The sequence below is a fragment of the Tripterygium wilfordii genome, chromosome 10 (genome assembly GCF_013401445.1).
Source record: "Tripterygium wilfordii isolate XIE 37 chromosome 10, ASM1340144v1, whole genome shotgun sequence".
NCBI lineage: Eukaryota > Viridiplantae > Streptophyta > Magnoliopsida > Celastrales > Celastraceae > Tripterygium > Tripterygium wilfordii.
In genome coordinates, this window is record NC_052241.1 from 7,515,978 (window position 1) to 7,531,455 (window position 15,478).

At 37.0% G+C, this 15,478-nt stretch overlaps 1 protein-coding gene and 1 non-coding gene across 2 annotated transcripts; one reads left to right on the forward strand and one right to left on the reverse strand.

Moving 5' to 3' along the window:
- Window positions 1-10,349: 10,349 nt before the first annotated feature.
- LOC120007318 lies at window positions 10,350-11,342 on the reverse strand. Its single transcript, XM_038857518.1, has one exon. It carries the CDS (start codon window positions 11,340-11,342, stop codon window positions 10,350-10,352), a length of 993 nt encoding a protein of 330 aa, XP_038713446.1.
- Window positions 10,867-10,973, forward strand: LOC120008310. Its single transcript, XR_005470436.1, has one exon. It is a non-coding gene; the product is annotated as a small nucleolar RNA R71 (small nucleolar RNA).
- Window positions 11,343-15,478: the final 4,136 nt, after the last annotated feature.

Below are 15,478 nucleotides of genomic sequence, written 5' to 3' on the forward strand. Positions count from 1 at the left end.
ATATTAAAGTAAAACCCCCCCAATAATAGTAGTTTGCGCGTGAAGTGACTTAAATATAAAGGAGTCAACTACTCCTTTTTTTAAGAAGAAAAAGATGAAACTTCGAAGGTCTATTTATATAAGTTGGTGGTTCTGGTAGAAAACTCATTTGGAAAATAATGTCGTCTTCAAAGTCTAGAGAAAAACAATGCGGTGGAGAAAAATGGCCGCATCTTCTTTGACAAAAGATGACTTATATGTATAAACATTAGAAAGGAAACAGTAGAGAAGCTCTGCCCATATCTCCAAGTCTTTTTCAAAGTCTAGGGCAAAACGCGTTGTATTGTTGGAAATGGGATGGCGATTTGACTTTATCAAAGATAGGGATATTTTATTTGAGATGAAATCTACTTGCATTATTTATAATTATTTCGTCCAATTATTTTTTTATATAGTAATTGTGGAAGGAAGAAAAGCAAATCTTTTTTAATGATTTTCCACCTAATAATTATAACTTCCTTGCCAACATGATTCGCGCCTATCCATTTTTATATATTTTTTTAATTACTACTCTGTCCTTTCTCCCAAACAAATCTTTTTTTTATTGATTTTCCACCTAATAATTATAACTTCCTTGAATCTATTTTGTTGATAAAAAAAGTTAGGATCCCAGTCATTTCAATAGTGAATCTAGTCTCTTGATCGATGTACATGTGGGGCACATAAAACCTGATGATTGAATCAGAGAGTGACACATCCACTATTGAATTGAAATGACTGAGATCCCTATCACTTATGTTTATTGATTTTCCACCTAATAATTATAACTTCTTTGACAACATGACTTGTGCCTATCCATTTTTATATTTTTTAATTGTTGCTCTATTTTTTCTCCCAAACAAATATTTTTATTGATTTTCCACGTCTACTACCATGAAAAAGACGACTCACCCCTTACCTATTTGTATCAACAATATGAATATCTACTACCACGATTGCCAATAAATCACAAGAACATGTAGAATAACAGTCGAACTCTTTTGTGTTGGTAGGAATAACTATTAGAAGGATTATATGCATCATCATTTTCTAATTTCACTACCTATGTTAATTATTGGTAACATCGATCGGCATCTCCAACAATGGCAGTAACTATTCAGATTTAAATATCAAGATAAGATATTAGTATCAAATAAGATGAAATTTAAAAAAAAAAAACCACGTAATTTGAAGCTGCCTCTGGTAAGATAACGAAAAAAAAAGTTGGAGAGCGATTTACTGAAGGTGTGATCTACAGAAGCATATGCAGAGCAGAGAATCTTCCTTGATTTAGGTTATGTTCACCTCCACGAAATTCAATAAATTTCAATCTCTTAGATTCTGTTTGGATTGAGTGATTTGGAAGGAAGGAAGGGAAGGGAAGAAAAAGAAAGTTTCCTTCCAATTTCGTTATTTGGATACATTAGAAAAAAACTAAGGAGAGTGATTTGAAGAGAAATGAGGGGACAATTTCATTAAACTTTTATGAAAATATTTTTTTTCCCAAAAATTTAGAGTGAATGGAGGGTTAATTAAATTGTTTATAAGTTAAAAGATTATTTTACCGTTGTACATAATATTTTAATATAAATAATAAAGATAAATTAATAAATTAAATCAATTTTGTTTGCTTCCTTTTTTATCTATCCTAACATGGCAGAATAAATAGTACTCTCCCTTCCAATCTCTTCCCCTAAATCCTTCAATCCGAACACACTCTTAGGGTCCGGTTGATCTTCACCTATGTTTGGGTATGGAGTATGTATATCGATCTTACAATAATTTTTTTTGTAATTATATGATCAGGCAGTTGATTAGTGGAGCTAAATTCTTCATTACAACAGCCACTGTTTTGGGCAAAAAGTTTATGCATCTTTTGTATCATTTTTCGATATCGCAATAATTTCTATATCGTTCTTCGAAGACGAATTCAATTGAGATTTGGTAGAGAAAAATAGAGTTATTGAATTATAAACTTAAACCTAAACAAAACTATGCGTTTTAATCGACTCTCGTATGGCAACTACAAGGAGTTGCAAAATGGCGTGGTGTAATGTTGTTTTTTTTTTTTTTTTTTTGAAGGCCCACAGGCCACACACACGTTAAGCCATGCCCGAGGGGCATGAAGGCCACCACAGCGGATGGAAAACTACCCAAATCCCAAACCCCCTGATGAGAATAGAACCCTGGACCTCAATGAGGGATGTTAAATGAGATGATAAAATATTTTTTAGCCCAAGCTCAAAGGGAAATTTTATCTACATACCACAAAAACACTATCTTTACATCACTTTTTAATTTTTTATAATTTACATAAATATCCTAATATAAAATGACATATTAACCCTTAATCTTTAAATCACTAATTAAAAAAACAAGATTTTGAGACCATACAAATAGAGCTGAATATCGAGTTTAGTCCTCGCCCATTTCATGTTTGTAGCCCCAAATCAACATTACAAATCAGAATCTCCAGTTTTATTAGATCCAACATATTCACTCAATTGAAAAATAATTAACATATGAGAAATCACAAAATTTTCAGTCTAAAGCAAAAAGATGCCACTCGCAAGTTCCATGGTGATTAGATCTACAAGCTTTCTTTGGTGATGAGATCTGTTCTCATTGATAACGAGATCTACAAGCTTTCTTGGTTTCTTAGAACACAAAGCTTTGCTTTGTGGGTCAAAGAGACAATGGGTTTGAAGCCACTCGCAAGTCAGTTCATCAATTTTTTTTAGAAAAAATTATTTAATTTACTAAAGAACAATAGTCGAGCAATTTTAAATCGGAAAGAGAGTGTGAGTATGAATTTAGAGTTAAAGAGACTATGTGTAAACTTAACAATAGAATTTTTAATATTTTACAAATCAAAGGTAAATTTGTATTTTCACTATAATTTTGTGTCTAGACTTATAATTTTTTGGTGTAAACTTATCATGTTCAAAAAATGGTGTAAATATAATGTTTTTATGGTGTGTAGATAAAATTTTCATTAATTAAAACCCAATTCATTTAACCCAAATCCAACAATTAAACATAATCAAAACCTAAATTCATAAACAATTAAATATGGGGACAATTCCAAGCTGATACTAGTTCTCTGATTTTTGAAGATTTAGGTCAACAAAATTTTTTCCCCTTTTAAATATCCATAATAAACTAATTAAATATTTACCCTAATTATAACTACCTAAAGTCTTGTCCTGCCAATTGGTTTAGCGCTACTTTAACTGCTCCGATATGCAGATACTTGAATTTTGAACCCCGCAAAAAAGTTAGGCGAAGATGGGATGGAAAGGGACATGTCAGAAACTCAAACGCCAAATTTAGGGAAATGGTATCCTTTCCCCCCATTTTTTGTAAGGATGTTGTTATTGGCACTCCCTTTTTTACTTTATAAATTTCCCTCCCTATTACTCTTCAAATCAAATCACTTGTCATTCGTCTCTCACACAAAATAGAATCTTTGCAATTAAAACCTCGAGATCGGAGTCTGCCAACCAACTTCAACTTCTTTCTTTGCACCTCATGTTTTTATAATTCTCGAAATGGTCCCCATAATCCTTAGATGTTTTCCACGTGCCAATATCACTTCTCTTTTTCTCTCTCCTTACCCCAACTATTCATTTGATAGGAATAGTATGCTAAACGACATTATTTTATGTAATATTCAAACTCGATTTATTTATTTGAATAAAATATATTTAGCATTTGAAATGAGAAAAGACATATTGGTATCGGTGTGATGCGTGTCGAGCGCAAGCAAAATAAATAATTACCTTACTCTGAAACCTTAACTGCTAAAAGTGATGAATAAGGGTCGATCCTCAGGGACCAAGTGATTAATTCACAGTTCTTAACGCACTAATTGAAATAGGGGAAGATTTGATTTTAATTCAACTAAACTAGAATGTAAACACAACAATACTTACGGGAAATAAGAATTAACAAACTTCGGATCAAAGGATATTGAGCAACCAATTCATGGATTTATCATAGATTTCTAAGGTACACAATCTTTATCGAACACTTAGCTAAATCTATCTGTACGACAGATAAATCCTTACCTTCCTTCTGTTATTAACATGAGCTCAACACTCAAGTTAATTCTTGTTATCAACTGAAGTGGTATTAAGCAATCCTCTTCCTATCAATAACAGCATTGGATTTTTTGGAAGAAACTAAGACTGAACAATATTTTAACAAGCGAAAACTATTTAATTCATCCTGTAATTCTCTTGTGCAAACGATGAAAACTTGGATCATAATCACGTTGCCCAATCGCTACTTTTAATCAAGCAACACAACAATTACGTATCATGTACTCAATATAGCATTTAATCACACGAAATATCAATCAATATGCATCTCAATCAATTAATTCATGTAATCATTCACAAATATAATAAAGAACTACATATGTTCGAACCCAGAATGAATTTAAATATAACAAACCAAGTCTCAAAATCTCATGAATTGGAGTCAAATCCCTTGAACCAAAGAAATAAATTAGCCGCTCATAGTGTGGAGAGAAACCTACGTTCTATGGATTGCGTATGGCTCTTTCTCCCTGTGTGTCTCTCTTAGTTCTGCCGTCCCATTATATATAATTAGTTACCTCCCACGTCTCCTAAGAAGCCCTAGTTTAAGACTCCTAAAATCACTTTGTTTCCTTAATTATTTTAGGAAACAGAAATCTGTCACGATCTCGTAACTGGATTTTGGGAGATTCTGAGCATATTCAGACGTGAACTTCTTCATCAAAGTCGTAGCTCTGAACGTGTACTTATTTATGGGCTTTTGAATCACTCGATTTGGACCTCATATGCTCCAGTTCTGAGCTTCTAAAGTCCCGGTCCGCAGCATAAAATCCTGCTTCTCATAAGATTTCCAGCCCTGACTTTGGGTAATGTTCAGAGTTCCATCGTACTCCAATTAATGTGAACCAGCACTTCCCAAACAGTTTGAAATTTCCTCTAAAAGTCCATTGAAGACTGCAATTTATTCTGTCAGCTCGTTCTGCCGAATGTCCTGTAAAATATCCAAGAAGGTCTTAAGTACCAAAATTCTGTAATTTCCAATTTAAAGCACAGTTTTTTAACATCATCCCATTGAAGTTATCTTCATAAAATCTCATCACAAATCAACCTCATCAACCAATAAAATGATTACAGTGATAGAATATCAGTGATATAAACATGCATAAATATGCTCACATCAAATTCCCCCACACTTAACTTTTACACGTTCTCGAGTAAAATGCACCCATGCAAAAATACAAGGCCACATACCCATCTCAGAACACTGGCAATGTCCATTAAACTTAAGTCAAATATACTCATCTCTTTTCACATCATGTTACAAGTAACTTGATCAGTCATGGGACTTCCAACCTAACATGAACAATTCCTGCACAACTCACCCCTTCCTTTCTCTCCCTGCCACTACAATCCAGGTAGTAAAATAAGGATTCACAATCACTTTTTTTTTCACTGCAGTAAGTGCATGTTATGCTCCATCTTACTGCAGAAGTACCATTTTTTTTTTCGATTCATTCTTTTCATTCTGGTGAGTGCATTTTATGCTCCATCTCACTTTAATTGTTTTTGGGGTTTGGTAGGTGCATCTTATGCTCCATCCTACCAAAGTGATGACCTTTCCCTATTTACTTAAGCCCAGATATAGGACTGGCCTAAGGAGGAAAAAGGGTTAAAAGTTTGCTGCGCAATCCTTCTTCACTACTAGGTTGTTAGTATACATATCCTCACAAGAAATATTGCCTCAATCAGTTACTAAGAACTAAGTATGCTTATCAAAAATTACACAAGACATTGCAAGGTCCAAGCTGAGGTTGCGAACCCCTATGCATGCTGTATTTTAATGAGTTTAAGCCTAATCCCAAGTTTATTCACACACAGGTTATTAGCACATGACAGTCTCCCCCACCCTTGAGGTTTACAGTGCCCTCACTGTAAAGAAACGACATTTTTTTTTTGAAAGACAATAGATGAAATTATTCTAAAGTGAGAGAGAAAGAGAACATAACTAATTGTGACCAACAGGTCATTCTTGGGTTGCCTCCCAAGCAGCGCATTTGGTTTACGTCGTTAAGCTCGACACAGCCACTCTTCTTAGTGGGTAGAAACTGGATCGTGCAATGGGATATCCTCCACAGTGTGCTCTTGAAACCCGTCATAAAATGGTTTTAGCCGATGCCCATTAACCTTGAATACCTTGTTAGTGTCGAAACTCTTGACTTCAACTGCACCATGAGGAAACACATTAGTAACAACAAAAGGACCAAGCCAACGAGAACATAACTTACCTGGCATAAGCTTCAAGCGCGAGTTATAAAGCAAAACGTTTTGCCCAACCACAAATTGCTTCCTAACAATCATCTTGTCATGAATGGCTTTGGTCTTTTCCTTATAAATTCTGGAGTTTTCATATGCTTCCAATCGTATCTCTTCCAATTCTTGGAGTTGTAACTTTCTCTCTTGGCCGGCTGCCTCCAAGTCCATATTACAACGTTTTACTGCCCAAAATGCCTTGTGCTCTAACTCGACGGGAAGATGACATGTTTTCCCAAAAACTAGCCGATAAGGAGACATCCCGAGTGGTGTCTTATAAGCTGTTCGGTATGCCCATAAAGCATCATCAAGCCGCATGCTCCAATCCTTCCTATTGGGCTTGACCATCTTCTCCAAAATGGATTTGACTTCTCTATTGGATACTTCAGCTTGTCCATTTGTTTGGGGGTGATAGGGAGTGGAGGTTTTATGAAAGACCCCATATTTTTTTAGCAATGCGTCAATCGTGCGGTTACAAAAGTGACTTCCTTGATCGCTAATCATTGCCTGTGGAATGCCAAATCTGCCAAAGATGTTAGTTTTGATAAAACCTGAAACAACTTTGGAATCGTCAGTCTTAGTGGCCTTTGCTTCCACCCATTTAGACACATAATCTACAGCAAGTAAAATATAAGCAAATCCAAAAGATGATGGAAATGGACCCATAAAATCGATACCCCAGGTATCAAAAATCTCACAAGCAAGAATGGGTGTTTGTACCATCTCGTTCCGACGAGTCAAGCTGCCTGTTTTTTGGCACGGCTCACAATTCTTGTACATCACGTAAGCATCATGGAATAATGTAGGCCAATAAAATCCGCTATCCAAAACTTTCTTCGCTGTTCTCTTGGGGCCAAAATGACCTCCACAAGCATATGTATGGCAGAATGTAAGGATAGACAAAATTTCTAAATCAGGCACACACCGCCTAATAATTTGATCCGAACACATTTTCCACAAGTATGGGTCATCCCACACATACTATTTTGCTTCACTCTTAACTTTATCTCTCTTGGCCCTAGTAATATCATCAGGTAAAATTCTGGCAACCAAGTAATTTACCAAATCAGCATACCAAGGGAGCATCTCTTTGACGGCAAACAAATGTTCATCAGGGAAAAATTCATGCAAAGGCTCAGCGTGTTCTTCCCTTCTCAATCGGCTCCAATGGTCAGCAACAAGGTTCTCAGCTCCTTTCTTGTCTTTGATCTCAATATCAAATTCTTGCAAAAGAAGAATCCATCTAATCAGTCTGGGTTTCGACTCCTTCTTGGCTAGTAGATGCTTCAAAGCTGCATGATCAGAAAATACAATCACTTTAGAACCAAGCAAATAAGACCGAAATTTGTCTAATGCAAATACAATGGCTAGAAGCTCTTTCTCAGTGGTGGAATAATTGCACTGCGCCGGGTTAAGTGTTTTGGAGGCATAATAGATCACATGAGCTTGCTTGTCAAATCGCTGTCCTAATACCGCTCCTACCGCGTAATTACTGGCATCACACATAATCTCGAAAGGTAGTGTCCAATCAGGAGGCTGAATTATGGGAGTGGTCGTCAATGCGGTTTTCAGCTTATCAAAAGCCTCCTTGCAATCTTGGTTGAACTCGAAAGGAACTTCTTTTTGTAAAAGTCTAGATAAAGGCAAAGCAATCTTTGAGAAGTCCTTAATAAACCTGCGATAAAAACCTGCATGGCCACAAAAAGAACGCACCTCTCGTACATTGTTAGGATATGGTAAGTGTATGATTAAATCAATTTTAGCTTTATCAACTTCGATACCCTTCTTTGAAATAACATGACCCAAGACAATTCCTTGTTTCACCATAAAATGACATTTTTCAAAATTCAAAACAAGGTTTGTTGCAACGCATTGGTCTAACACGCGACCTAGATTATCCAAACAAATGTCAAACGAATCACCGTAAACAGTAAAGTCATCCATGAACACTTCAATGCAATTTTCTATTAATTCAGAAAAAATACTCATCATGCATCTTTGAAATGTTCCTGGCGCATTACAAAGTCCGAATGGCATTCTTCTGAATGCAAATGTCCCGAATGGGCATGTGAATGTGGTTTTTTCTTGATCTTCAGGTGCAATGACGACTTGATTATAATCAGAATAACCATCAAGGAAACAGTAGAAAGACTTACCTGCCAATCGTTCCAACATCTGGTCAATGAATGGAAGAGGAAAATGATCTTTCCTTGTCACAGCGTTCAATTTGCGGTAGTCAATACACATTCTCCACCCGCTCTGTACTCTTGTTGGAATGAGCTCGTTGTTTTGGTTCATGATCACTGTCATTCCCGATTTTTTTGGTACTACCTGTACTGGACTTACCCACGCATTGTCTGAAATCGGGTAGATGATTCCTGCATCCAAAAGCTTAAAGATCTCTTTCATGACCACTTCCTTCATGACTGGGTTCAATCTCCGTTGGGCTTCTCGACTTGGCTTGGACCCTGCTTCCAATAAAATCCGATGCATACACATCGATGGACTGATGCCTTTAATGTCAGCTAAGGTCCAACCGATTGCTGTGATATGATTCCGTAACATTCGAATTAATCTTTCTTCTTGCAATGCCGTCAAACCGCGAGCAATGATGACTGGAAGTGTATTGTTGTCTCCCAAATGGACGTATTTTAGGTGTCCTGGAAGAGGCTTTAGCTCCAAAGTGGTTGCCTGCACAATAGAAGGTAACAACTTAGAATGGGAGAGTGGTAATTCTATTTTGGACGATTCAAACCTCTTAGGAATTGGAGATAACGATTCCAGTGCCATAATTGTCTCCTCCAATGCCGAATTGAGAGGTGAAATTGTATTGATTTTTCCTAAGTCGTGTGCAATAACTATGCCCAACTCATCTTCATCCGTTAATTCAAAAGCTTCCTACACGAGTACCTCAATCAAATCAACACAAAATAAAGAGTGAGTGTCATTGGGGTATCTCATAGCATCAAATATATTAAATTTCACAACTTCCCCGTCAAACTCCATGGTGAGAGTACCATCGTGAACATCAATTTTTGTCTTTGCTGTTTTGAGAAAGGGTCTTCCTAATAAAATCGGGACAGGATTTGGAGACCCTCCATCTTCCATATTGAGGATGTAAAAATCAGTCGGAAAAATCAACTCGTCAACCTGCACCAAAACATCTTCAACTACCCCGTCAGGGTATGCATTAGAACGGTCGGCTAACTGAATAACCACTCTTGTTTCTTTCAATGGACCCAAATTCAACGATGCATAAATTGAGTGTGGCATGACATTTATAGATGCACCTAAATCTAACGTGGCACGCTCAATTTTTTTGTTAACAATCACACATGGAATTGTAAACATTCCTGGATCTTTTTGTTTTGGAGGTAGCTTACGCTGGATCATGGCTAACACATTCTCCCCCACCTTGACCTTCTCATCACTCCTTAATTTCCTCTTCGTAGTACACAATTCCTTGAGAAATTTTGCATACTTTGGAACTTGTTTGATGGCATCCAACAATGGGATATTTACTTCAACTTTTCTGAAGGTCTCCAGAATATCTTTCTCCTGTTGCTCTTTCTTAGACTTGGACAACCTGCAAGGAAAAGGAACAAGAATAGTATTAGAAGAATTCGGCATAGTGGTTTGAGAAGTTACCTTAGAAGAATCTTTAATGTCATTGTCGGCCTCCTTCTCCTTTTCCTTTTTCTGGGCTGAAACCATAGGATGTTGATTGGAATCAGCGGTTTTTGTCCCACTTCGCAATGTGACAGCACTTGCATTCTCTCGAGGATTCACAATTGTTTGAGACGGTAACTTCCCAGATCCTTGAGCCTCAAGATTGCTCACTGCCTTAGCCAATTGGCTAATTTGTTTCTCCAGATTTTGAACGCTACTCCTTGTTTCCTGTTGAAATTGTTGAGTATTATTAGCCAATGCTTTAATGATTTCATCAAGTGCCATACCTGAATTTGGAGGTTGTGTCCCTTATTGTTGTCTAGCTGGATAAGGAAATTGGAAACTATTCTGAGCAGCTGCTGGATTGCCATAACTCAAATTTGGATGTTTAAATCCTGGGGTATATGTGTTGGGGTATGGGTCAAATTTCCGTTCAAGTTGCCCTGGAAAACCTCCTATGGCATTAGCTTGTTGTGTTGAGTCCTCCTCTTGCAAAGTGGGACACATATCCGTCGGATGCCCAACCATCGTACAAATGCCACATACTTTTGCTGCTTGTAAAGATCCTACAGCCATTTGTTTCACCAAAGTAGTCAAGTCAAAAATTTGACGTTCAATGTTAGAAGTACTTACCTCACTAACTTGCTTGGTCGGATGCTCCGTACGTGCCCCGAATTGCTGTGAATTCGCTTCCATGCTTGCAATCAAAGTTCTTGCACCTGCTGGTGTTTTGTCCATTAGTGCTCCACCACTGGCAGCATCAATCATGTTCCTATCCATTGGCATTAACCGCTCATAGAAATATTGGATCAAGAGCTGCTCGGGAATTTGATGATGTGGGCAGCTTGCACACAACTTTTTGAAACGCTCCCAATACTCGTATAAAGTTTCTTCATTCAGTTGGCGAATACCACATATGTCTTTCCTTATGCTGGCAGCTCGTGACGCAGGAAAATTTTTTTCTAGGAAAGAACACTTCATCTCATTCCAAGAATTAATGGACCCCGAAGGAAGATCATACAACCAATCTTTGGCCGAATCAGCTAAGGAAAAAGGAAAAGCTCGTAATTTCACTTGTTCTTCGGTGATGTTTTGCGGCCTCAAGCTAGAACACACCACATGAAATTCCTTAAGATGCTTATGTGGATCTTCACCTGCTAGACCACGAAAAGTAGGCAAAAGGTGAATTAGTCCTGACTTCAACTCAAAGGTAGCACCTAATGCAGGAAATTCAATGCATAAAGGTTGTTGATTCAAGGTAGGTGCAGCCAATTGCTTAAGAGTCCTATCGTTTGCAGCCATGTCTTCCTCTTCGGATTCAGATTCACTATATGAGCTTCAAGAGTGTAAATCTATCGCTATGTTGATTCCGGAGGGAGTGCTTATTGACGGACGAGATAATGCTTGAGCTTGTCGGGCTTCCCTCCTCAATCTACGGACTGTTCTTTCAAGTTCTGGATCGTATTCTAGTTCACCAATGTGAGACGACCTGGTCATAAACCTTAAAAAAAATAAAAATAAAAAGCGTTAACAACACAAAATTCAATCACAGTTGGTCCTCGGCAACGGCGCCAAATTTTGATGCGTGTCGAGCGCAAGCGAAATAAATAATTACCTTACTCTGAAACCTTAACTGGTAAAAGTGATGAATAACGGTCGATCCTCAGGGACCAAGTGATTAATTCACAGTTCTTAACGCACTAATTGAAATAGGGGAAGATTTGATTTTAATTCAACTAAACTAGAATGTAAACACAATAATACTTACGGGAAATAAGAATTAACAAACTTCGGATCAAAGGATATTGAGCAACCAATTCATGGATTTATCATAGATTTCTAAGGTATACAATCTTTATCGAACACTTAGCTAAATCTATCTGTACGACAGATAAATCCTTACCTTTCTTCTGTTATTAACATGAGCTCAGCACTCAAGTTAATTCTTGTTATCAACTGAAGTGGTATTAAGCAATCCTCTTCCTATCAATAACAGCATTGGATTTTTTGGAAGAAACTAAGACTGAACAATAGTTTAACAAGCGAAAACTATTTAATTCATCCTGTAATTCTCTTGTGCAAACGATGAAAACTTGGATCATAATCACGTTGCCCAATCGCTACTTTTAATCAAGCAACACAACAATTACGTATCATGTACTCAATATAGCATTTAATCACACGAAATATCAATCAATATGCATCTCAATCAATTAATTCATGTAATCATTCACGAATATAATAAAGAACTACATATGTTCGAATCCATAATGAATTTAAATATAACAAACCAAGTCTCAAAATCTCATGAATTGGAGTCAAATCCCTTGAACCAAAGAAATAAATTAGCCGCTCATAGTGTTGAGAGAAACCTACGTTCTATGGATTGCGTATGGCTCTTTCTCCCTGTGTGTCTCTCTTAGTTCTGCCGTCCCATTATATATAATTAGTTACCTCCCACGTGTCCTAAGAAGCCCTAGTTTAAGACTCCTAAAATCACTCTGTTTCCTTAATTATTTTAGGAAACAGAAATCTCTCATGATCTCGTAATTGGATTCTGGGAGATTCTGAGCATATTCAGAAGTGAACTTCTTCATCAAAGTCGTAGCTCTGAACGTGTACTTATTTATGGACTTTTGAATCACTCGATTTGGACCTCATATGCTCCAGTTCTGAGCTTCTAAAGACCCAGTCCACAGCATAAAATCCTGCTTCTCATAAGATTTCTAGCCCTGACTTTGGGTAATGTTCAGAGTTCCATCGTACTCCAATTAATGTGAACCAGCACTTCCCAAATAGCTTGAAATGTCCTCTAAAAGTCCATTGAAGACTGCAATTTATTCTGTCAACTCCTTCTGCAGAATGTCCTGTAAAATATCCAAGAAGGTCTTAAGTACCAAAATTCTGTAATTTCCAATTTAAAGCACAGTTTTTTAACATCATCCCATTGAAGTTATCTTCATAAAATCTCATCACAAATCAACCTCATCAACCAATAAAATGATTAAAGTGATAGAATATCAGTGATATAAACATGCACAAATATGCTCACATTACGGTGTCTTTTATTCTATATGGTATATGAATTGGTGTGTAGAGTCTAAGCTTGCACACGGAAGATCAATTCATAAGTTCATATCGAAAATAAGTAAGCGATCACAGCTAAGACGGAATTGGACAAACCGTCGTCTTGGCTGTGGTATAGTATTTCAATATACCTATCTTGGTTACGGAGAGCGCCAAAGCTTGAACTTACTATACTAGTACACTTGGAGTGTATTGATCAGGACTACGTGTGAGTCAATTTTCCCAGTCTGACTATATGAAAAATTGTACACTCACAGAAACGTTATAGAATTGTTCATATTCTTAATTTATTAAAGATTATTAGTACATGTGCATTTGATGTACGGGACTTTGATTTACTAAAGGGTGACGTCTTTTTGTACAAGCCAACAAACACCAAGTGAGTTGGGCTACCGCATTAATTGTACGATGGAAAATAATCTGTTAATAAAATTCATGTCCAATTATGGATTGATGATACCCTCTCGAGAATGCTTATCGGATTTGAGATTGTGTCAAAACTCTGCAGGTGGATTTTAAATAATCCGACACATTCAAATAAGTTAAGCAGTGAGATCAATGAAATATTTAAAGATGTCAATTAAATATTATATGTCAGTGGCATATTTAATTGACGGGTATCTGTAACTTAACGTGAGGAATTTATGAACAAGTAGAACGAAAGGCTCGTAATTAATTTGAGATAAAACGGGGAGTGCAATTATAATATTTAGTGGAATATATTATAATTTATGAATTATAATTATGTCCATGGGTTTGGGCTGATAATTAAATTCATAGGAAGCCCATGTTTTATTTTTCCTAGTTGGTCCCCACTGTAGCCCAGAAGCCCAATACTAGAAGATACAGGAAAACCAAAACGGATCGGAATTAGGAGAGGGAGAGGCTTAGGGGCCGGCCCACCTAGGGAGAAAACCCTAGGTGTGGCCAAACCCTATAAATACACACATAATGTGTGTTTTGTTAACGCAAGTTTTGAGACACCAGTTGGCCTCTCTACTCTCTAATCATTTCCACTAGTTTTTGGTTTGTGTTCTTCAGGTTCTTGGAGAAAAGAGACCACCCTCTCAATCCAAGTTTAGGAATTGGTGCATACGGTGGAAGATCCGCAGGTTTGAGCTTAGTATCAAACTCGCTGACTCCATCCTTCGTTCCTGATTATTAGAGATCAAATCAGAGAGATCTCAAAGTATATAATCTTCTTGCAATAAATTGATCTATGGTTTGTGCTATGGTGATTAGTATTTGATAAGAAATTTTTGAAACTTGTCTAGCTATCGTTTATGTCTATGAGGTCCTTATACGCTTCAGCTGCATTGCACGTTTCCAACAATTGGTATTGGAGCCGGTCATAGATACGTAATCGATGCTAAACAAAATCAAAAATTTGTCAAATTTAATTTGTTAGCATAATCTATGTTTTTCGGTGTTATTGCTTACTTGTTTTTGCAGGCTGAAATTTTGGCTATCATGGTCTAAGTTTTTTTTAATTCTGAATTTAGAATTGTTCACTCCGAATAAAGGAGTAGGAATTATTGTAAATCGAATTTTAGATTGTGAACTCCGATTTGAGGGAGGCTAGGATTTTTTTTGTAAAAATAGATGAATAAACGAAGAGACGAAGGGGTACCGGCAGCCTTGCTGCAGCTGCCGGCTACTGCTGCCAGCACAGGCAGCTGCTGCCAGCGCAGGCAGCAAGTGCTGGCAGCAGCTTTGGTTGCAGCCAGCAGCTGCTGTAGCGCGTCCGGCAGCCGGCGATCACCACCAGAAGCTGCCAGACAGATGTGGGCAGCAGGGGGCAGATCGGGCAGCGAGTGGGGGGCAGTCCGGGCAGTAGTATTTCGAGCAGTTTCCAAACAAGGATTCCTAATCAAGTTGAGATTCGGCTTGATTGAAAACCATGATTGCTAGGACTCTTGATTGATTTGGTTTTCTATTTTAACTATGTCTCTTATTTTAATTGCATGTGTGATTGTAATTAAATGTCATGCTAGATTAGGATTCCTATTTATTTATGGATGCTATCTAAACATGGAAAATAAAATATTAATCACCCAAAAATAAAATATTAAGTGGGAGAAGGGTTACACATCACCCTACGGTCTCCATCATTGGTTCAAAGAAAAATATATAATAATAAAACTCGGAAAGTTGAGATATTAAATGTGACTACGGTATTATTTTGGGAAAATCCGTTTTTTAACTTAAGATTCTTTTCGGTACCAAAGTATGTAATTCCGACCCATGCATTTAGGTATTCTAATTTAAGATTAACAATGCAATGCCTAGAAAGTTCTGTCAAGGATTGAGGTTACTTAATTGCGCGCCGTTTTTCGGAAAGCCCCCTCTTA